Genomic DNA, 23,215 nt, shown 5'->3' on the forward strand with positions numbered 1-23,215 from the left:
CATTAAGAATGTCCTAGCACACACTCTGACTGTGTGTGGGGTGATGACAATGCCTAACGCTAGCATCCCACGCGAACCAAATATTCACAGAGTACTTCAGACTGCATTAGTTGAGTCTTTCTTTTTCCATGCTGTCCATCTTCTCTACTCCAGCCTTTGTGAGTAGATGGGTGTGTGTGCGCAAGTGAGAGGGGGGAAAACAAAGTGCTCCATGATTTAATTTAGTTTGGATAACTATTTAGAGGAATAATGGCATTTCATTATTCCTCCACAATATCTGATGTGCAGTGGCTATTGTCAGACATTAGGGATGTGCATGAATTGTAATTCAAAGTGATTCGCAGAACATTCTCAGCACCATAAAAACAGAGGAGAGCAGGTGCATACCTGCTCCTCCACCACTCACCACCACTTCCTGTATCAATGACGCTCCCCCAGCTTTCTTCAGACACCAATGGCACTCTCCCTTAGCTGTCCTTGCATGACACCAGCATGCACATGGCCACAAGGCATGCGGAGGCCATGTGTGTGCCAGTGTTGCGCGAGGGCAGCTAAGGGAAAGTGCCACTGGTGCACAAAGATAACTGGGGGGTGCACCACTGATACAGGAAGTGGTGGCAAGTGGTGGTGGAGGTGGTATGTACCTGCTCTCCTCTGTTTTAAAAGTGCTCGAGATGTGCTGCAATTCACGCTCGAATTGTGATTCGTGCATATCCCTACCAGTTACATACAGATCTGGTGTTTTCAGTATGAATGAATAAGAAATGGTGTCATCATATTGCGGCATATTTGTGGCTTCTACAATACCTTCAGTGGAAACTCAATTTCAACCCCATAGGAAGAAAACACTTCCAGTTATGGGAACAGATGCTTGTAATAAGGAAATAACCCATTGTGTGGTCTGAGACCGACTGCCCAGGAATAGTGGTTTTCAATCCTGCCTTTCAGAAACTCATTCTGTATCAGTTTGTCTGCTGTGTGTTAGCTACAGAACGTCTGCATGCTGCAGAGGACCCACTTCCATACCTGTTAAATTGAAGTTTTTCATAGAGTTCCAGTGCTTTACTAAAGTACTTTTTCTGAGAATTAAGAGATTCCAGCGTTGCTACACATGTGCCGTGTTTGTCCCACTCATGTTTCCTACATGAAGAAAACAAAAAATGTGACTTTACATTCACATCACAGATGCATTCAGAGAGCTACAAGAAGCCAACAAAAATGTTTACTCAAATTTCAGTAGAAAAATTGGCCTTAAACATGTGGTCAGCAAAGTTTTAACACCATGAATGCAGGCCAGCAGACACAATCATGATGAGGTTGTGTTGAATGCACAGCCCTCCTGGCATCACTGCAGGATGTCCTGATGCACTGTTAGGGCATCCTTCAATTGCATGAGGGGAGCATTCGCCTGAATGTCTCCTCTACATGTGCTCCAGAACTCTGTTTAAACAGGGTTCTGGAGCACACGTTAAGGGGCAATTCAGGAGAATGCTCCCCTAGTGCAATTGAAAGAATGCCCTGAAAGTCCGTCAGGATATCCTGATGTTACGGCAGACAAGCTCGCAGCACAACTTCATTCTGCTCATGTGTTGCAGCTAGTGCTCATGCAAACCAGCCCATTTACAACACAGCACTTTCTGTCTTTAAAATTTCTCTTTTTCATATCACACTTAATACTCAGACAAGGTCTGGCACAATAAATGCTGCTACTGCTAATACTTATATACCATTTCAACATTTTCAAATGCTAATTTCCATGAGAGCATTTCTCAACAGATGCCAATGGAGGGTGTTTGAGGAATATCCTCTCATGCCAATAAGGATGCATTTATACATAATACAGCATTTTGAGGTGGTGAACTATAGATGAGAAGGACTTCCTTCTTCACTGCCCTGAAAAAGCATGCTACAGAGGAAATGCAAGAATAAATACACAAAGCCATCTTTGGTTCAAGAAAAGGCAGATGCTGAGTTGGCAACTAACAGGTAAGACATTTTAAAGCATCAAAACAAGGGAACATCTCTGGTGATATCTCACGGTTCCTCTGAAATCTATCTGTAGCTGGTTAGACTTCAGAGTCTCCCACAACCCTTATATATACACAGTAAATTACTGACAGTATTTCCATCTCCCTAGACTCTCATATACAGGACAAATGAACTATGCTTGAATGGAGCTGCCTTCTCAACCTTCTTGGTGTGTGTGGGGGGCACAGGACACAGCCCCCATTAAATTTTGCTTAGATAAATATTTTGATTTTTACTTTTAAGCTCTTTCCCTGCTGAAGAACAACTGTGTGACTGAAATGCTTTTGGATTGTCTGCTGGTTTGTCAGAAAACATTGGTTACTGGAGTTTTCTTCATGCACATGTATGGGTAGCGATACTCTTCTCCATTGGCATCTGTTAATACAGCCTTAGAAAACAAAGACTTGTCGAATACTTCAATGCGGATGTAGCATTTCTGCCTCTTCTGCTTCTTATGAAAATTGGAAACTATGGAAACCACAAATCCTGAAAGCTCTAGCGTAAAGAAACATTTGCTTTGTTTTGATTTGTCAATTGAAAAGAAAAACATCTTGTCCTTGTTACCAGCAGATTTTCATTTGATATATATCAAGGACTATGTCACAAGTTTGACTGAATATTTGAAATACAAAGGGCAGACATTCTCCTTCAGTGAGCAGAGTCAACACTGAAGGTTTTTGTAGATCTTTCTTTCAAGGCTATAGAGTTGGGGGGGGGAAACATGTACAGTTTGGGCAAAAAAGAGAGAAGATTCAAGTGTTTTAATGCTCAAAGTGCAGCATTTACCTTTTTAGGTAAATGTCTGGGGAGGTAGGGAGTTGGTGAAAACCAGAGCACATTACGGCAACCTTCATTTGCTATAATCCATCCCTTATTCTGTGGTTTCTATGCAGTAAAGGTAAAGTCTTCTGTGCATTCAGGTTATGCACCTGCGCAGAGCCAGATTCTGGAACTTTCCATAGCCTCACCAAATAAGGAAAAACGAGCAGGAAGACATACTCCCTCTGTAGGACTATCCCCTTTCTACCTCAGTCTAGGAGGCCACCGCCACAGCTATACCGCCAGGCTGCTGCAGGGAGGTAGGGCGGGAGTGTGAATGCACAGACCACCACTAGAAGAACTACAGTTAGAGGGAGGAAACCTGCCCTTCTTCTTCGTAGTCTCTGTGCATCACACTTGGGATTATAGCCAGCTAAGCTTACCTGGAGGAGGGAGCAGCCTACTGAGAGACTGCGTGAAGCACGGATAGCCCAAACACAGCCTGATCCCTGGACCAGACATCTAAGGCATAGTGTTGCACAAAGGTTGATGGAGTGGCCCAGGCTGCAGCTCTGCACACCTCCGCTAACGGAACTCCATGCCAGAACGCCTCCGAGGATGCCACGGCTCTTGTGGAGTGGGCGCGAACTGGATCTGGCAGATGGGTTTTTTGCCAATTGATAGGACAAGCGAATTGCCTCAGAGACCCAGGACGAAAGTCTCTGTGTTGATATAGGCATACCCCGTGATGGGCCTGCGTAGCTTATAAACAACTTCTGAGTTTTCCTGAAAACTTTCATTCTATCCACATAAAAGGCCAGGGCCCTGCGAACATCCAAGGAGTGGTAGGTACATTCTGTGTCCAAGCTTGGATCAGGAAAGAAGATTGGCAATCTCAGTTCCTGTGCCATATGAAACTCTGACACTACCTTCAGGAGGAACATGGAGTCAGGTCTCAGAATGACCCTATCCTTGTGGAACACTAAGTAGGGAGAGTTGCACCGAAGTGCCCTGAGCTCACTCACCCTTTGAGTTGAAGTGATAGTGACCAGGAACACAGTCTTCAATGATAGCAGTTTTAGGCTACAAGTGGCTAGCGGCTCAAAGGGAGGCGACATCAGCCGTGATAGAACTAATTTTAAGTCCCACGAAGGTAACACGTGCGGGGTTGCCGGAAACAAATTAAGCAAAACTTTTTTAAAAAATTTAACTGTTGGGTCCTTAAATAAGCCCAAATACTATGGAACGAAGCAAAAGCCGCCAAGTGAACTCTGACAGACGATTGCACCTGCCCCGATTCCCTTAGGGTCAGAAGATACTCCAAGATAGTCCTGACCGGGACTTGGTCTGGAGCGAGGCCGGTCCGTGTTGCTTTTGCAACTTTTGCCACTTCACAGCATAGCACCGCCGCGTAGACGGCTTCCTTGCTGTTTCCAGCACCCTCAGAACCGGGTCCACTATCCGTGGGGGAGTCAGATTTTCCACACCGTCAGGTGCAGGGATCTCAGATTGGGATGCATCCGGCACCCCTCGTCCATTGTTAGCAGCTTGGGGTGCAGTGGCAGCTCGAAAAATGTGTGGTTGGACATCTCCAGGAGGGTGGTGAACCAGGGCTGCCTCAGCCACCATGGAGCCACCAAGATCGCTCTCGCCCTGTCCCTCCTCAGTTTCTCTAGCACCTTGGGATCAGGGGAAATGGTGGGAATGCGTACATGAAGTCTCAGCCCCAGTGGCGGAGAAAGGCATCTCCCAGCGACCACCTGCCCACACCTGCTCTGCTGCAGTAGAGAGCGCACTTCTGGTTGGCTGCTGCTGCGAAGAGGTCCAGAGATGGTGTTCCCCAGCTCCAGAACACATCCGAGAGAGTCCTCCCATCCAGGGACCATTCGTGAGGGCTGTCTGCTGACTGAGTGCATCTGCCAACGAGTTGGAGGCACCCTCTATATGCACTGCTGTCAGCCAGAACCTTCTGTGTATGCACCAGGCCCATATGTCCAGCGCTAAGTACATCAGACTTCGGGAAACCGTCCCGCCTTGCCGGTTCAAGTATGAGTGGGCGGTTGTATTGTCTGTCAATACCAGTACCAGCTGTCCCCATATCTGCTGGCGAAAGGCCTGGAACATGAGGGAAATGGCCATCAGTTTGAGAAAGTTTATGTGGTGGCCCTGGACTGGAGGAGCCTAGAGGTTGGCTACAGTGAGATCTTTGAAATGGGCCCCCCAACCCGAAGTGGATGCATTGGTTGTAATTACCAACCGTGGGGAAGGTTGTTGAAATGGCACGCCCTCTGTCAGGTGAGTCAACCTTGTCCACCACCACACCGATGCACGAATCTCCAGCGGGGGCCATAGACGCCTGGTCCGGATGATGGTAGTGTGGGCTGAAATTGTCCAGAAACCAGGCCTGAAGGCAGCGCATGTGGAAGCGGGCCAGTAGGAGCACCGCTGTGGTGGAAGCCATGTGGCCGAGAAGCCTCTGCACTGTCTTGGCCATGAGGGATCTCAGATGACAAAACTTCCGTGCTGAGCTCTGTGATGGGCCAAATACGCTCTTCCGATCTTGGAATCCAAGAGTGCCCATTCTATCCTCTGCGATGGTTCGAGCTTTGACTTCGTAAAGTTCACCTCTAAACCCAGAGACCGCAGCAGATGAAGAGTGCAGTGCACTTGATCCCTGAGACGCTCTCGGGAGCTGGCCACCAGCAACCAATCGTCGATGTACGGAAAAACCGTCACCCCCTGAAGCCTGAGGTGCGCCACCACCACCGCCATACATTTTGTGAAGACGCGAGGGGTGGACGCCAAGCCAAACGGAAGGACTCTGTACTGGTAAGTATGACCATCCACCCAGAACCGCAGGTACTGACTATGATAGTGCACAATGGACAGATGGAAATATGCGTCTTTGAGATTGATGGAAGTGAACCACACTTTCCTCGACAGAAGGCGGAGGATAGCCTGGATCGTGACCATCCAAAATCTCCGATATTGCATAAAGGAATCGATCGCTCGTAGATCCAGGATGGGCCTTATACCTCCATCCCTTTTGGAGATGGTACCTTGAGTAAAAGCCCCTTTCTTGGTCCCAAAGGACCTCTTCGATGGCCCCTTTTGATAACAAGGTACTGATCTCTTCCAGCAAATGAGGGGAAACTCCGTTCATCTTTATCCCGGAGAAAGGTGGCAAGGAAAGGAATGCTATACGGTAGCCATTGTGAATAATGGCTAGCACCCAAGCGTCGGAGGTGATGGCTGCCCATGCACTGTAGTGGCCCGACAGCCTGGACGCCCCAGATTCACTGCCTCTTAGAATACGAAGGCTTGGGAAATCACGACTTGTAGGTACCTGCTCCAGCTCCTCTACGCTGCTGATACTTGCCCTGGTTTCAAAAGGAGTCATTAGACTGGTAGCCCGACTGAGGGCTTGTAAGGACTCTGGAGCTGCCAAAAACGCCTCTTGGGCGGCATCAACGAAGAGGAAGCGGTAGAATACGATATCCCCATAGAGCGCGCTATAGACCAGAGCTTTTGCACTCTTTCTAGCGTATCATCCATTTTTTGGCCAAAAAGGGCTTCCCCATCAAACGGCAGGTCCTCTATAAGGGTGTGGGCTTCTTGAGAAAGTGACATGGCATGGAGCCAGGCATGTCTCCTGAGGGATACTGCCGTAGCCAAGGCTCTAGCCTCACCATCCACACAGTGGCGAGCTGAGTGTAGCTGTTGCTTTGCCACCCTAGAGCCTTCTTGCAATACAGTAGTGGCAGCCTCCCTCTGTTCCCTCTGGAGATGGCCGAGGAAAGGAGCCAGTTTCTCCAAGATGAAGTGCTGATATCTAGCCCAATAGGCCTGATGGTTTGTCACCCTGAGCAGAAGACTGGTGGTAGAGTACAGCCGTCACCCCACCGCATTAATCTTTCTGTCCTCCTTGTCCGAGGGCGCTGACAGAAGATGTTGCCTTGACCTCGACTGGGCTGATTCCACCACCACCAAATTAGGGGTAGGGTGCTTGGTAAGGAATTGCGTGCCCTGCTGCTTCACCTTATACATGCCCTCCAGTTTTTTAGAGATTGCGGAAACCGATGCTGGTTTCTCCCAAGCGGCGTTGATGATCTGGGCGACTGTCGGAATTAAAGGGAGTGCTACCACTCCTGCAGACTGCGGCTGAATTAACTCAAAGACAGAGTCCTGCGCCCGTGGGCCAGGGTCCGTAAGGTCCAAACCCAGAGAGTTAGCCATGCGTAGTAACTGTTCCGTATAGTTTTTCAGCTCCGCGGAGGAGGAGCCCTCCGGCTGTTCAGGTCCCAGGAGCTCTGTGTCACTCTGTCCCTATCTGGGGTTCCTGGAGGTTCGAAAAGTTGCAAGGTGACTGCATCAGCGACCACCTCAAGCGGGGAGATGGGCACCACTGGTGGCGGTGGTGGAGGCACACCAGCCACAACCATTGGTGCAGATAGGGCATCCCCAGGTGCCACGGGCGTAAGAGTGGGTTTCGCTGGGAGCTTCTTCTTCTTCTTTAGCTTCCGGCGCAGCTCGCTGGGGCTGTGTGACGACTCAGATCTCGAACCTGAGCCAGAGCGTGATCTCTTCTTGCTTTTCTGCCCCTCATAAACTGGATAGATACCAAGTGGTGGTTCGACGTAAGGACGGAAGCGAGGAGGCTGCACATAATAATCCTCCGGTTCCATGTCAGTGTAATAGCCTAACCAGTGAGGAGGGTGCTCATGCCTGCTAAAATGTGATCCATAGTCCCAGCAGGGCAGCATTGCAACATAGGGCTGGTGGTAATGCCGGTCAAGCACCTTAGGGCGTGGCGGAGCCTCATCAGAGGAGGTATCAGAGGACTATGGTGCATATGGGTCAGCTCACTCCTCTGAAGAGGAGTCTGGGTCCAGTGGGGGCTCCGAGTCCAAGGAGACCACATAATCTGTGTTCATGGGCGATAAGCGGATCGGGCTGGGAGATGGGCACCGAGGAATGTGCTTCTCCTTACGCTTGTGTTTCCTGGGTCTGTGCTCCTCCCCCAGTCCACTAGTGCCTCTCATGCCTTCCAAGTCAACGGGCTGCTTCAGCTTTTTCTTTTTCTTTCTCAGTACATGCTCCCGCGAATTAGCAGCGGCCGAACTAGTTTGGAGAGTCCGCTTCCACATCAGGGCCCCCAACCATGATGCCCAATTATGACGGGCTTGCTTTGTAAAGCCTCTGCAGATTGGGCAAGTATCCGCCCTATGGGTTTCCCCCAAGCACGGCAGGCACTTCGAATGGCCATCCAAAGCGGGAATCTTTGCTGCTTCAAACAGGCTTCACAATGTTTGAAAGATGTTTTTACAGTTGCAGCCATAAGAAGTGGCAGCCACCAGGCCCCGCCACAAGGCAGGAGAGAAGGGGCAGGGGGCGGGGATGTATCACAAGATATTAACACACAAAACGAATGGTGAGAAATTTAAAAAGGGAGGAAAGAATAGGGAAAAAAATGGAGAAATAAAATAGGAATAGATCTGGAGTACAAACTCACTAGGCAAAGGCAAAGGAAAGCTCCTAGAACTTGCTCTGGCGGCGGACGACAAAAGACTGAGGTAGAAAGGGGGTAGTCCTACAGAGGGAGTATGTCTTCCCGCTCGTTTTTCCTTATTTGGTGAGGCTATGGAAGGTTCCGGAATCTGGCTCTGTGCAGGCGCATAACCCAAGTGTGATGCACAGAGACCACGAAGAAAAAGAAGTCTTTCAGCATCTTCCTATATTGCTGCTGCCCAATATAGGTTTTTCCCATAGTCTGGGAAACAAACCAGCAGGGATTCGAACCGGCAGCCTCTGGCTTGCTAGTCAAGTCATTTTCCGCTGTGCCATTAGGTGGCTCTTCTATGCAATACCCCCATTATAAAGCTGGGTTATCTGATAGCAATTTCTGCTTCTGGCTCTCAAAATAGAATGGTACATGCATCTGTGCTGCTATGACTGTGGCCCAAACTTGTCGAAATGGGAGACATGTGGTTGCTGCCAACCTATACCTCCCCAGTACCCTAGTTAATCAGACCAAGTGATTGCTTCACTAAGTATCCTAATGTGATTAAAAAAAAAAAAAATTCACAACTGTCAAGTCAGCGTTAGGAGTGTGCACGGTTCGGTCCGGCACAATAGAACAGACCGCCGGACCGGTCCGGATGGGCGGGGGACTGTTTCTTTAAGCGGGGTGGTGGTGGTGGTAGTACTCCCCCCCCCGCTGCTCTTCCCCCTCTGGCGGTGGTCCGTTGAAAAATCTTCTTGGGGCGGCAGAGTTCCTCCCTGCCGCCCCTGCCCCCGTTGTTGTTTGTATCAGGGTTCAAAGAGACGAGCTTTGTAAAAACTTTGTAGAGGCTTTAAACTTTGTAAAGGCTGAAAAGAGATGAGCGTTAGACCGCATACGTCACGGCGCGCGCGCGGCAGCGTCAGAGACAAGCGCGCGCGCCGAGGAAGGCGCATACGTGCCGCTAGCGCTCATCTCTTTTCAGCCTTTACAAAGTCTAAAGCCTTTACAAAGTTTGTCTCTTTGAAGCCTGATACAAACAACGATGGGGGCAGGGGCGGCAGGGAGGAACTCTGCCGCCCCAAGAAGATTTTTCAACGGACCAGCGCCGGAGGAGGAAGAGCGGCGGGGGGGGGAGTACTACCACCACCACCCCCGCTTAAAGAAACAGTCCCCCCCCGTGCCGGACCGGGGGCCCGCCGGACCATGCACACCCCTAGTCAGCGTACCACCTTGATCTTTCAAAAATAAACACAGAAAAGACATGGAGGCCATTGGCTGTGCAAGGCTCTAGTGAACTCCCTATGAAATCACAAGAAGCTGCACATTACCCGTGTCTGATGGAGTGCATCATAAATACACTGAGTTCTATATACAATGCAAAACAAGGGAGAACTTCTTCCCCAAAATATAATTTACAGTTCCAGAAACCTAAACATCTGCCTAAGAATGTCAATGACTAGAACACATTAGTACTGAAATCTGGTTCTTCAAAAGAAATAAAAATCCCACAGAGATTTATTTCTTGAAAAAGCAGAAAAGCAGAGTCAGAGTAATTTCTAGAAGCTATTCTATATTTCATTTCCACCAAGCTCTTGTTGATGCTCAAGGTATTTAAAACACTTCTTTTTAAATACCTTGAGCATCAACAAGAGCTTGGTGGAAATGAAATATAGAATAGCTTCTAGAAATTACTCTGACTCTGCTTTTCTGCTTTTTCAAGAAAAAAGTGTTTGCCTGAGTCCTTTTTAGCTTACATGCATTTTATCTATTCTGTTTGTGTTTTATATCATGTTTTAAAATTTTGTATTTTTAGATTCCCTCCCCCTCAGTCTTAATGCTACATCAATTTTAATCTCCGTAATACTGCAACACTTTCCTTATATTGCATTTACTGTATAGTATTACTGTTTTACAACTTGTGCTGGTCAACGACCGTAATAAAGATTATTATTATTATTAAACACTTCTTTAGATTGCTTGAAAATACAGGTAGCCCTCATTCATGGGGGTTCCATTCTCTCCTACAGGCACAAATAGGGAAACAGCGCATAATGAAACCTTACCCCTATGGGAATCAAGGGATTATGTTCCTTAAGCTTAAACACGTTGTTCTAGTAAAAACTTATCAGCCTACTTTCCATTCACTATTCTAGGGAGGACAACATCATTGAGGTGTCCCTGTGTATCACTTACTACAGCTGTACCAAATTTAGTTCAAATTGGTTAGAAAGTTCACAGGTTGGTGCACTTGTGCATCAACAGTTTACACGACCACCATCTTAAATCGGGTTGAATGACATCACCACAAACTACACCATTGGGGCATCTCTATGTGTCCCTATAGCTTTAGCAAATTTGGTTCAAATCGGTTAGGCGGTTCACAAGTTAGCCCACTTGTGCCTCAAATGTTTACGCATCCACCATCTTAAATTGGTGTGGATGACATCATAACAAACTATGCCATTGAGGTGTCACTATGTGTCCCTTCAAATGTACTCGATTTGGTTCATATTGGTCCAGGCATTGCGAAGTTGATGTCTGGGGCAGAAACAAACACAGACATACACAATACAGAGTGATATCATAAGCCTACTGAAAAGTAGGCTAAAAGGGGGCCAGAAAAGCAGAAATAGAGGGAACAAAGCACAGCAGCTTGCTTTCCAGGCCTCCAACTCTCCAGCAAGGCCCCACCAAACCACGCAAATCTTCCAAATTTTTGTCATTTTTTGTCAAAAATCTGGGGGGGGGAGCGTGTTTGGAAGGGGACACAAAATGGCTCTGGAATGGCAGCCAGAAATTACATCGGAAGTCATTTCCAGCCACTCAGGAACCGCGGACAGGCGAATTTTGCCTGTTTTTTAAAACTGCAAATAAAAGAAAGAGGGTCTCTTAGACCCAACCGCAGATATGTGAAACCACCATCCACAAGACGGCAGGTAACAAGGGTCACCCATATGCCTTTTTATAAAGCTATTAACACGTTTAAATTCAGCAGAACTCACCAGAACTGGGTGCTATTTGGATGAAGGATATCTGGCCAATATTGTTTCATGTCACCCAAGAGATCCTGACAATAAAAAACATTGATCCTGTAAAGCTGAAAAAAACCAGCACTGTATTCTGTACAAACATGCAGATACACTGAGAGTTTTATCCTCTCCCCGGCTGTAGATAGTGTGGAGCAAGTAGAGGCCTATGGTTATGGCTCCACCTATACATGCTATCAAGTGCCGGGTTATGGGTCTTCCCAACGACTGTAAAACATAACGGAGTAAACATCTATTTCTTTATTTAATATATTTTTATACTGCCCACTGCCAAAGTCTCTAGGTGGTTTACAATAACAAAACAACACAACAACAACAAAAACAACCAAAAAATTAACACATTTAAAACATATATAAAATTAACAACTAAAACAATCAATAAAATCAAACAAAAACATAACAACTAAAAAGCTTGGCTGAAAATATGTGTCTAGTTATTTCCTAGGCTTTATAGGTGATAACCAACACTTTGTATTTTGCCTGGAATCCTATTGGCAGCCAGTGTAGTTCTTTCAAAACAGAAGTGATATGGTTTCTTCAGGACAACCTGGAGACCAACCAGGTGGCAGTATTTTGCACCAATTGCAGTTTCCAGACTGTACAAAGGCAGCCCCACATAGAGTGCATTGCAGTAGTCAAGCCTGGAGATGGCCAGCATGTACACCACTGTCTTAAGACCACACTCTTTTAGGAAAGGGTGCAGGTGACGTATCAGCCGAAGCTGATAAAAAGCACTCCTAGCCACCATTTCCACCTGATATCAGAGAGAGAGTTGGGTCAAGAAGTACTCCCTAACGACATACCTGTTCCTTCTGGGTGAGTGTAACCCCATCTAGAACCGGTAGATCTAACACATCTCCTGAACTGTGGCTTTCTACAGTGAGTATCGCCAGCTTGTTTGGATTCAGCCTCAGTTTCTTATCCCTCATCCAGCCCATTACCGCCTCCAGGCAGGCATTACAATTCGGTTGGTATGGGGTTATCCAGTGTTAGAAACTCTGGGTTACTCCGCTAGCCCTTAGGATGGGGTTCAGCAGTGATCCCACCTCCTCATGGGGGGGGGAATCCTTGCATGGTCGTCTTATGGTATATGCTTCTTTTCAGTGGCTAATATACAGAGCAAGGATTCACTGGCACAGCAAGAGATCAGCCTAACTTCCCAACTAACTGCCTCACTGCACTGGGGAAAAGGCTATTTTTGATGTGCTCCCCTTTCCCAGGAAGCCCCCGTGCCACCCAAAAATATGTCGCCAAGGTCTGCACAGACCTTGGAAACATATTTTCAAGGGGAGGGCATCAAAAATGGCCTTTCCCCCAGTGCAGTGGGGCAGTTAGTTGGGAAGTTAGGCTGAACTCTTGCTGTACTTTTTGCTCTATATGTCAGTCAGTGGTAAAGCAACAGGAAAAAACAAAAAAGAAACCGTGCACAATAATGGGACAGAGGGGCCTCAAAAAATGCCAGAAAATGCAAAAACACAAGCTATGCTGTGTACAGGAATCTGTATTGAGGAAATAGACAGAACAAATGTATCCATTTTTTCTGTGAGCATCTGAGGGGGTTGGGAGTGGGAGGCACTGCTTTGCGGTGGTTCCGCTCCTACCTCTCGGGCAAGTTCCAGATGGTGTCCCTTGGAGACTGTTCTTCAAAATCTGAACTTTCCTATGGTGTCCCTCAGGGCTCATATTATCTCCGATGTTGTTTAACATCTACATGAAACCGCTTGGAGAGACCATCAGGAGATTTGGTGCAGGGTATTATCAGTATGCTGATGACACCCAAATCTACTTCTCCATGTCAACATCGAGAGGGGTTATAACCTCCCTAAATGCCTGCCTGGAGGCAGTAATGGGCTGTATGAGGGATAACAAACTGAGACTGAATCCAGATAAGATGGAGGTACTCGTGTGGGGTCGAAACTCGGGAGATGAATTTCATCTGCCTGTTCTGGATGGGATCACACTTCCCTGGAAGGAACAGGTACGCAGTCTGGGGGTGCTTCTGGATCTGAGCCTCTTCCTGGTGTCCCAGGTTGAGGCAGTGGCCAGAAGTGCCTTCTATCAGCTTCAGCTGATATGGCAGTTGTGTCCATTTCTTAAGATGAACGACCTCAAAACAGTGGTACATATGCCGGTAACCTCCAGACTGGATTACTGCAACATGCTCTATGTGGGGCTGCCCCGGTTGGTCTCTGTAGTTCTCGAGAAACTACAGCTGGTTCAGAATGCGGCAGCCAGGTTGGTCTCTGGGTCATCTAGGAGAGACCATATTACTCCCATACTGAAAGATCTATACTGGCTTTCCAGGCAAAACACAAGTTTCCAGGCAAAACACAAGGTGCTGGTTATAAGCTATAATGCCCTAAATGGCTTGGGCCCTGGGTATTTAAGAGAACATCTTCTTTGTTATGAACCCCACCACCCATCGAGATCATCAGGAGAGGTCTGTCTGCAGTTGCCACTGGCTCGTTTGGTGGCTACTTGGGAACGGGCCTTCTCTGCTGCTGCCCCAGAGCTTTGGAACGTGCTTCCTGCTGAAATAAGAGCCTCCCCATCTCTGACAACTTTTAAAAAGTCTTTAAAGATGCACCTATTCACCCAAGCTTTTAATTAAATATTGCTTTAAAATCGTTTTAAAATATTGTTTTAAAATTTAAAATTTAAATTGTTGTAATGTTTTAACTCTTACTATGTCATTTATTTTGTTATTAATTACAGTTTAACATTTTTTGTTGTCATTTATTTTAACTAATGATTTAACTTTTTGTTTGTTTGCTTACCAAGGAGCCCCTGGTGGCGCAGTGGTAAAACTGCCGCCCTGTAACCAGAAGGTTACAAGTTCGATCCTGACCAGGGGCTCAAGGTTGACTCAGCCTTCCATCCTTCCGAGGTCGGTAAAATGAGTACCCAGAATGTTGGGGGCAATATGCTAAAATCATTGTAAACCGCCTAGAGAGCTTTGGCTATAGAGCGGTATATAAATGTAAGTGCTATTGCTATTGCTTGTTGTAAACTGCCCAGAGATGTGAGTTTTGGGCGGTATAGAAGTGTCTTAAATTAATTAAATAAATATTATATGATCAGCAACTGGTATAACCGAGTGCAGGATCCAGGCAAATGCCCTGGGCATAACCAGATAAATGTTTTATGTATAGATCTTGATGCAATGGTTTGCTTTCTTACCCATCAAAAGCTTCAGCTAGGACAGAAAATGGTGCCTCTTGATATCACTGAAGTCAATGAAATCACTGGTACACCCATGTGCTACACTAGCTCCTATGGTCTTCTGGGTACAAGATAAAGGACTGCCTGCTCCCATGCAAACTTACTCTGTCCACTGAAGTCTTCAAGGAGGCTTTGCTCCATGTTCCACTGCTTCAGAGGTGTGTGAACATGGGATACAATCTATGTTCTGAACATGGTTAGTGTGAGCATGGGACACAGCCATCTTGGCTGCAGTGTCCAGATAGTGCAGTTCCTTTCTCTCGTGAGGGCTGGCCCTTCTTTGTTAACCTTGCAGTATTTAAAGGCCATTTGTTTTAGATGTGCCTTCAACCGTCCCATTGATATTTGGTATTGATTATATGGGTGGATGGTTATTAATTTTTGCTCCTGCTTTATGCTACTTTTTACCTCTGCTGTTAATATTTCTTTTACTTGACCGATTTCCAATTGTATTTTTATTATTTTATCTTTACACCACCCTGAGGCCATTTTTGTGGCAGAACAGCAGCCTATAATGTATATATACACATTCAAGAAACTGGTTTTGATCTGTCAAAATGTTGAGTGGCTTCGTAGATAGATTTGAGATTGCCTCCATCCTTATGTTCAAGCTTTATCTTTCTGACCAACCTAAAAGGCTCTGTGGCATTCTATACCAGCCTTACCCACATTAAAACATCACACACATGTGGAGAGGCACACATAACTGTTGTACTCTCTTCCCCCTGGATAGTTCAAGTCCAAGCCTAAGTAGTTTCTAGAAGCATTTCAAGATCTTACTTGGGCAACTTTGAATGATACAGCTTTTAATAACACTTTTCAGCAAATATGGAAATATTAATTACTGCAGAGATGAGCATCTACAGATTAATTACGACAAATCTAAAATCATGTGTTTCACCAATAAAGTTAAAAAATTTGTATGGATGCTAGATGGACACCGACTAGAACAGGTAAATCAAATAAAATACCTGGGGGTAATTTTTCAACATAATGCTGGGAAATCAGCACATATTAGTATGGTCACAGACTCGGCAAAACGCAGCACAGCAGCAATCTTAAGATTTTTCAGAACTCAGGGTGCAGGCTACATACCAGCTGCCTTAAAGCTTTATACTGCAAAGGTCATTCCGCAATTATTGTATGGCATACAACTAGGTCCATACTCAAGGTTTGACACTTTGGAAAGAACCCAATCAGGGTTCTTGAGGAATTTATTTGGTACACCAAAATGTACAGCAAATGTGACTTTAAGGACAGAGGCTGGCTTCATAAAAATTGAATCTCGGGCCTGGCTTTGGATTATTTATTTCTGGTTGAAAATACATCTGCGACCAGTTGGTTTAATTCCTGAGTTTCTTTCAGTTAGTCCCCAGCCATTATGGTGTACTACAGTAAGTACGAAGCTCACCTCTCTAGGCTTAGACCCAGCCCAACTGCTGGAATTGGGTCTAGTGAACGCGAAAAGAGTAGTGAAACAACACTTTGTTGATATTGAGATCCAAGAAAACTGGGCTGCGCTTCCAGAGTTTGATAGAGCTATAAGAACTAATATGGATCTTTTCCCCACAAAATATCTGTCGACAATTACTTTCTCTAAGTTTCGATGGATATTCACAAGAGTAAGGGTTAATTCCTTTCCATCCGCACTTCTAGCTGGGAGGTTTCAAGGTGTGCCTTTAGAAGAACAACACTGCCGTTGTGGATCAGGAGATACAAAAACTGTCGCACATATCCTTCTCCACTGTAATCTCCATTTGTATCCCAGGGAACGCCTTATTGCTCCTCTAATATGTAAACTGGCAGATCAATCCGATGCTAACCTTGTAAAACATCTGCTTTCAGACAAAGATGCTTTAATTTCTATTCCTGTAGCTAAGTTTAGTTATATTGCTTTTAAAAGGTATAATGGGATATCACCCCAATCTTAAACTGTATATATGTATATACATATTTTAATGTTTACTGGTTTTTACTCTCTGTTTGGTCAATGACTGTAAATAAAATTACATTACATTACATTAATTTCCATATTTCCTGTATCTTTTTGTATAACAACAAAATCAACTATACAGAATATCCTTGTTGTTACCTAACCCAGACCCTTGGAATGGGATAGAAAATGCAACGGGTAGTTAGTTAGTTAGTTGTTTATTTATGATCTTAGATCAAACATCAATAGACAGGTTAATAGACGGGTAAATAATTTAAACATTTGTAAAAAACATATGGGGGATTCAACAAAGTATGCTCAGGATCTATATCTGCATTTAATTAATACCTGTATCTCAGATCTGTTGAAGTGCCAAGTTCTGTTACATTCTTCTGATTTATCAGGCCTATGGAAGAACCAGGACAAATTTATATACCTATGGTTAAGGAGCAGAAGGAAAAAGAAATAGATAATCCCCGTTTCAAACCTGCAAAATTAGAAATCAGAAAAAACAACTCAATTTCTACATCACTGTGCCTAACAAACAAATATTGCAGCATTAGTATTATAGGTATGACCTATAACACGACCTATAACACGACCTGAATGCATAGGACATGCTGGTAAAAACTCAGATTGGAATGCTTTGTTTTTTTCCTTGAACTCCTTGCCTACTAGTCACTGGGGTAGGCAAAAATAAATAAATAAATAAATAAATAAATTACTGGTCTTGCTAAAAATTTAGCAAGTGAAGCTTCTAAATTTCCACTATATTTTGCCATGCCAGGAAAAGCTTCAGTGGCTAAAATTTCTGCATGCCAGGCTGCTGTTAAAAGCACAGGTGCAAAGTTAGGCTAAAAAGAAAACAAATCAACAATTCTACTAGTCACTCTTACCTGAGATTCATACTCCAAAAATCTATGACAAAAGATAAGTCCATACCACCTCCTTTCTCACTTTAACCAACATGGAAGCACCACCATTTTAGGATGATATAGTTCCCCGTTACCATACCTTCCATACTCAAACAGGATTTAGGACTGAATGAGATTGGATGTTAACACATATCTAGTCTAGGGGGTACTTTTTATAATAGTGCAGTTGCACAGGGACCCAATCTGGATCAAGACTATGGCATACCTGCCAAGATGTCCCTATTTTCCCATTCACCTGAACAGGAAAATAGGGACATGTTGGCAGAGAGGCAGAGAATGTTTAACCCTTTAATTGCACACCATTTTCCTACCACCACTGCCCAACCTCTGCTGCTATGGGTCCTTGTAGGTGCCATTGCAGCAAATGCCACCATTGGGGGGTACTGGCAGCTTCAAGGAAGTGATTTTCAGCGGTGAAAATGACATTTAATTAAAGGGTTATATACCCTTCCCACCACATCACAGTCCTTGGGTTCACAGTGACCACTCCTAGATGTTAAGATAGGCTATGTAATTTTACTATGTTGTTAGATGGTCTTAACACTGGACAGGTGGAGTTGTAACACACAACCATGATTAAATCCTGACTTTTGTGACGTCTCCTCCCCTTCACAAGTGAGAGTCAGGAGAATCTGCTTCCAGTTCTGGTTATGAACAAGCTAGGGTCATTCCTTACATTTGAACTGACCAATCCTGGCTTATTCTAACCAGAATTCAGAAATGAATGAGGATCTGAACCCATGACTCAAACCAGGATCATTCATTGCATCCTAACCAGAGTACCAAAATAAAGAAAACTTGATTAAATTCCTGGTTCAGATTGTGGTTTATTTTGAAACCCTGGTTAGGATGCCAGTTAGAAAGAGGCAGGATTGCTCGGTTCAGACATAACAAGCGATCCTGGCTTGTTCTTAATCAGGTCAGAAGTAGAATTCTTCCAACTCTCATGCACTTTTAATCCTGGATTCAGATTGCATCTGAACAGTACTGGAAATGATAATGTTCAAGAATATCTTCAAGCAATTTTGTAAATGAGATATTCTCATCTGTGCTTTTAACCTGTGCTTTGTACAAGCACCTGTGCATGTAACATTCTAATTATAAGGGATAAAACTGGGGTAGGAGTACCCTCATGGGGAATACGATTAAAAACTAAGCTTCAGAGCATCAGATTCTACATCAGGAGCAGAGATTTTTCCTCCACAGCTTTTAAAATTTGTATAATAGCACAAAGTTGATAGAAGCCTGCATTTTAGCACAGAATGGACTTGCTTCCATTTTTCAAGCAAAAATAAAGATTAAAATGCAAAACATGAACCAAAGACAACCACCCCCACAATTATCAAAACCACTTCCCAGTCTATCACTACAAAAACAAATGAACTGCTGAACGGGCTTTCTAAAGTTTCAAATGTGTGATGGCAACTGGGAGAAAGTACTACCACATCCAACCTTAAAAGTCCTGTTACATAAATAGAATTTTTGAAAGAGTACAAATAGTGATGGTGCAAAGAAAATGTCAGTGCAATCATTTCAGCTGGGAGACAATGCAAATTTGCATGTTCTCATAAAGGCAGAGGACAATTTTAGCAGTAATCTTAGCCACTGACATGCAGCCTTTTTAAAAATGACCTTTTAATATATTGCAAGGGTGCATCTATAACTGTTACTTCCCTTAAACATTTGGGGTTATGGTGGGTTATATTTTCCAAAGGAAAAAAAGAATAAGACAGCATTCACATATTCAAAAACTGTATTCTATGTGGGTTTGGGAGCTGTGTGTGCTCCCAATTTTCAGTTGTGTGGAAGCAAGGTTAGAGGAAAAGCTGGGTAGAAGTGATTGTGTGGAAGCAAGGTAGGGGAAAAACCTGGGTAACCTTTCCTTCCACCTTGCTTCCACACAATCAATTCTACCCAGGTTTTCCTCTAACCTTGCTTCCACACATCCACAAACTAGGAGCGCACACAGCTCCCAAACTCACGTAGAACACAGTTTTTGATTGTGTGAATGATCTCTAAGTATGGTACATTGGTAAGAACTTTTCTCTAGTATGAGAAGCTATCAGCTTGTCAACAAATGTGGCTAGCACTGTGTAAGTGGCTAGCACTGTAGTTGTATTTCTAAATATACTATAGGTGATACTCAACCAATCATTGTTTTTACCGGAGCATAAAGCAGACAGATAAGTGGTTAAGCATTCTCCTCCATTCTCAGAAGGATCCTGATTAAAAGGCCATCTTATGCAGTGGATCTGATCTAGGCATTTCCTCTCTCTTGGCATCTGGCTAGCATACTTCAGATATAGGATATCTTGCCTTAGACAGAAGACTAGCCAAAACCATTTGTAGCACCCCTTCAAACTCTGTGATTCTAACTGAACATGATCAAAAGCAAGATTATTTTCAGATTTAAAATCTTACCAGAGGCCATGGATTGTCCAGTACATTGGTGGATCTTTGCAAGGATTCTCACTCATCTAAAAAAAACAAAAACAAAAAACGCCGCACATGCAAGTGGACCACTTGATCACAAAATGCCAACTTTTATGCCAAATAACATACAAATCTTTATATGACATATTCTTAGAATATCTAACATGCGGAATGAATCTTCAGCCCACATCCTCAGGACGCATAAGCAAGCACTCACTGAAAGAACTAGATAGTAAGCAGGCAGACAACTGGCATTTTTTGCACTAAACACAAAATTTCGCTATGGAAAGAGATATATGTTAAGGCAGCTCCTGATTTAGCTCTATCGAGAAATATCATTGGGTCTAGTGGTCTTCCCCCGACATTCCTGAAGTCAGTTAACAGCTGGATTAATGCGGAATGGGTGTGGACCCAGAAGACAGGGATACTATTATTATTATTATTTTTAATGGGCAGAAAAGACAACTCAGGGAATTAACCTTTTTCTTTTATTTTCGCACATGGGAAGATAATTCAGCAAATTAAAAGGAGCAGTATGTCCATGGGTTGGGGCGGAGGGGAGAGATTTTTCAGTAATGTTGGGAAATGTGAGGGTGTGGCTTTATTGAGATTCACCTCTCATATGTTCTTTTCTTCTTCTTTCATAAGGCCATATACATCATATGCAGGGCAGGGGTGGGTACTCCAAGGTCCACTCTTGTGCACCTTCTGTGCGGTCATATCCACATGGGAACATCAGTGATGACCCTTCATATTTCATTCCCTGCCTCAGATTGTGACCATTGCAAGCATATGCATGTGAAAGATGCTGCTGCTACAGACTTTTGTTTCTGCACAAAAATGCATTTCTGACTTCCCCAAAACCTTCCCATCTGCTGCTAGTCTGGTGACTGGATGGCAAGCAAGGGTAATGCTGGTGGATGACTAGACAACCATTGTAGCTTTGCAAGAGAGCAAACTTTGGAGAAACTTTATCAAGTATAAGAACAGTTCAGCAAAAATACTGACACAATTCTGGTTTTAAAATATAATCAGAAATACATTTAACTGTAAAATTAATCTTGGAGCAAAAGAAAAATAGGATAACTAGTACTTAAAACAATATGTTGTAGCAATTCCTTTATTTTATCATTTTATTTGTAGAGTACAAATATTTTTGCTCTAAACACAGAACAATACATCTGTGCCTGCTATAATTTATTTTATCCCGATAAGGTCTCATTTTATTACTTCCCTTTCTCTAATTTGTGCATCACTACTGGGTCTGTAAGATGAGGGACACCTTTCATCTATATAAATGATTGTTCCTGTGTAAGTGCACCTGCAAATTTTGGCTTGATTGTTTGTGTCTTGCTGGCACTCTGCCAGGATTCTTGTTTCAGCTAAACAGGCCTTTCTAGTAGGTTTGGCAGCCTATTAAACAAAGTGTTGTTTGTACTACATTTTGTTATGTAAAAATGAGGCAAGAGAAAGCCAAGGCTGTTTATTCTCCCTAATCTCCCTTTATCAAACAACCCAAGCAGATTGCATTTTTACTATTTCCATATGGCTACATCTTCCATGTAGGTGCATCCATGGGAATACTCTGTGCAGAGATCATACGAACTGGTCCTATGAATTGCCTACATGAAAAAATCATCTAGTGTGGACTCTTGTGTCTGGTTAATACATCCATTTCACACTGTTGTCATATGTATGATACATGATGATGAAATTTAAATTGCTGCATAGAATCGCTTTCCATTTACAGACTTGAATGTGGTCCTAAGAGAATTCCATTAACTGCCACCCACACATTATATTAAATATGGCCTTAAGCGCTTAATCATCTGTGTGATTGTCATCTACCCTCAGGTTCTGGAACATGAAGTGGGTAGGTTTTGAAGTTCCCCTCACCCAATAATGGATGCTGCCAAACATTCTAACATGCCCATTTCCTATATGTATAGAATTTTAACAAGGCCTGACATTTTTATGGAAACGATACAAGACCCTCTTCTTTGTTTCACTTTCAGTGGCCATGAAGAGAAAGTGAGCAAAAGGTTTTTCTTTTAAATTGATCTTATCTGAGCTTTTCTGTTTTGTAATGAATATGATTTATACAGCCCTCATCAATGCACATAGTGCTTTGTAGCACTTCATAAGCAAAAAGGGAATGTCCCTGCCCCCAAGGAGCTAGCAATCTAGATTTTGACTGCAGAGAAGGTAATAGGGAAGATGGGAGAGGAAGAGCAGTTACAGCTAGCAGGGTAGCAGGAAGCACTTAGGTTTGATTACAGATGGAGATGAGGATTAAGGGATGAAGCAAAAGGCTTCGGGGAACAGATTAATTCAAACGAGAGATGCAAAAGAGACCGCAAATATATTTTAAGCATGTCCAGAGAGGGAGTTCTAGTCATAAGGAGCAGCAAGAGATAGTAGAATTGAGTAGACACTCAGGGCCCGAGAATGGTAGAAATGCGGGAACAAATTTAAGTGGCTTCATGTTGACTGTACATCCATATAAGCAAAGCTCAATTAGCAGGCGGTTCAATTTTCCATAAAAGCACTGCATTGACTTTAACAAGCTTACTCATATTAATTGCCAAAGGCGGTGAAAACTCTGCTGTTTTATTGTTAAGCCATTAGACTCAGTGCCTTAGATCCTCTGCACAAAGAATACGTTACAGATCAGGTGCTGTAATCACTGCCATGATGCTAAAGAGAGCAAAGTTTTATTGGAAATAAGATTTTTTGTGCTAAAGTATCAGGACATTGCTACTCATCTTAGGACTAGCACAGTAAAAAGATGCATTTCTTTGTGTTCTCGGGAGACATCCTCTTCTGCACATCTCCTCCTCACTATGTCACACTGCTCACATGAATAAACCATTCATACCACCAGTTTTTTGTGCAGGTAAATCAATCACAATAGTTCATGCACCAACTCTTAAACCTAGCAATTGCACTCACCATTTTGTTGCATTGCAATCATTAATATCTATTAAGAGCTCTCCCTAGCATTACCCCCTATGGCATCTAGTGCTGGATTTTGTCACTCTAATGAAACCCAGCAGAAATAACCATAATAAAAAGCTCGATTTTCACACGATAGTGGCCAGTGATTAGGCTGACTGGGAAGTTATTTTCCATCTCTTTTAAAATTGGTTACCCATCATGGACTTTCAGGATAGGAGCAGACATAAGTCAGAATAAACACATCCCTTTGAAAAACAACTCACCTTACACACCGTCACTGGCCAATGATGAACTAGGTATAACTTGTTCCACTCATGGGGTGGGTGACTGCTGAAACATTTTTATAAAGTTACATTTTCTATTCTATAAGACATTCAAAATGCAAATGTACATCCAC

At 43.9% G+C, this 23,215-nt stretch overlaps 1 protein-coding gene across 16 annotated transcripts in view; it reads right to left on the reverse strand.

Annotated features, from left to right (window-relative positions):
• RNASET2 (ribonuclease T2) overlaps nt 1-23,215 on the reverse strand; it is a 54,520-nt gene that overhangs the window by 8,010 nt on the left and 23,295 nt on the right. For 8 of the 16 annotated variants that reach the window (XM_053296291.1, XM_053296305.1, XM_053296297.1 and 5 more), the window contains 5 exons: nt 23,082-23,148; nt 19,849-19,904; nt 16,841-16,928; nt 11,293-11,357; nt 1,027-1,140 (listed from right to left, as the gene is read on the reverse strand). In XM_053296291.1, the coding sequence (XP_053152266.1) occupies nt 1,027-1,140; nt 11,293-11,357; nt 16,841-16,928; nt 19,849-19,904; nt 23,082-23,148 (390 nt within the window). The remainder of the gene's footprint in view (nt 1-1,026; nt 1,141-11,292; nt 11,358-16,840; nt 16,929-19,848; nt 19,905-23,081; nt 23,149-23,215) is intronic. The other 8 variants (XM_053296350.1, XM_053296370.1, XM_053296360.1 and 5 more) reach the window with 3 other exon arrangements.

This window comes from Hemicordylus capensis, chromosome 1 (genome assembly GCF_027244095.1).
Source record: "Hemicordylus capensis ecotype Gifberg chromosome 1, rHemCap1.1.pri, whole genome shotgun sequence".
Classification (NCBI taxonomy): domain Eukaryota; kingdom Metazoa; phylum Chordata; class Lepidosauria; order Squamata; family Cordylidae; genus Hemicordylus; species Hemicordylus capensis.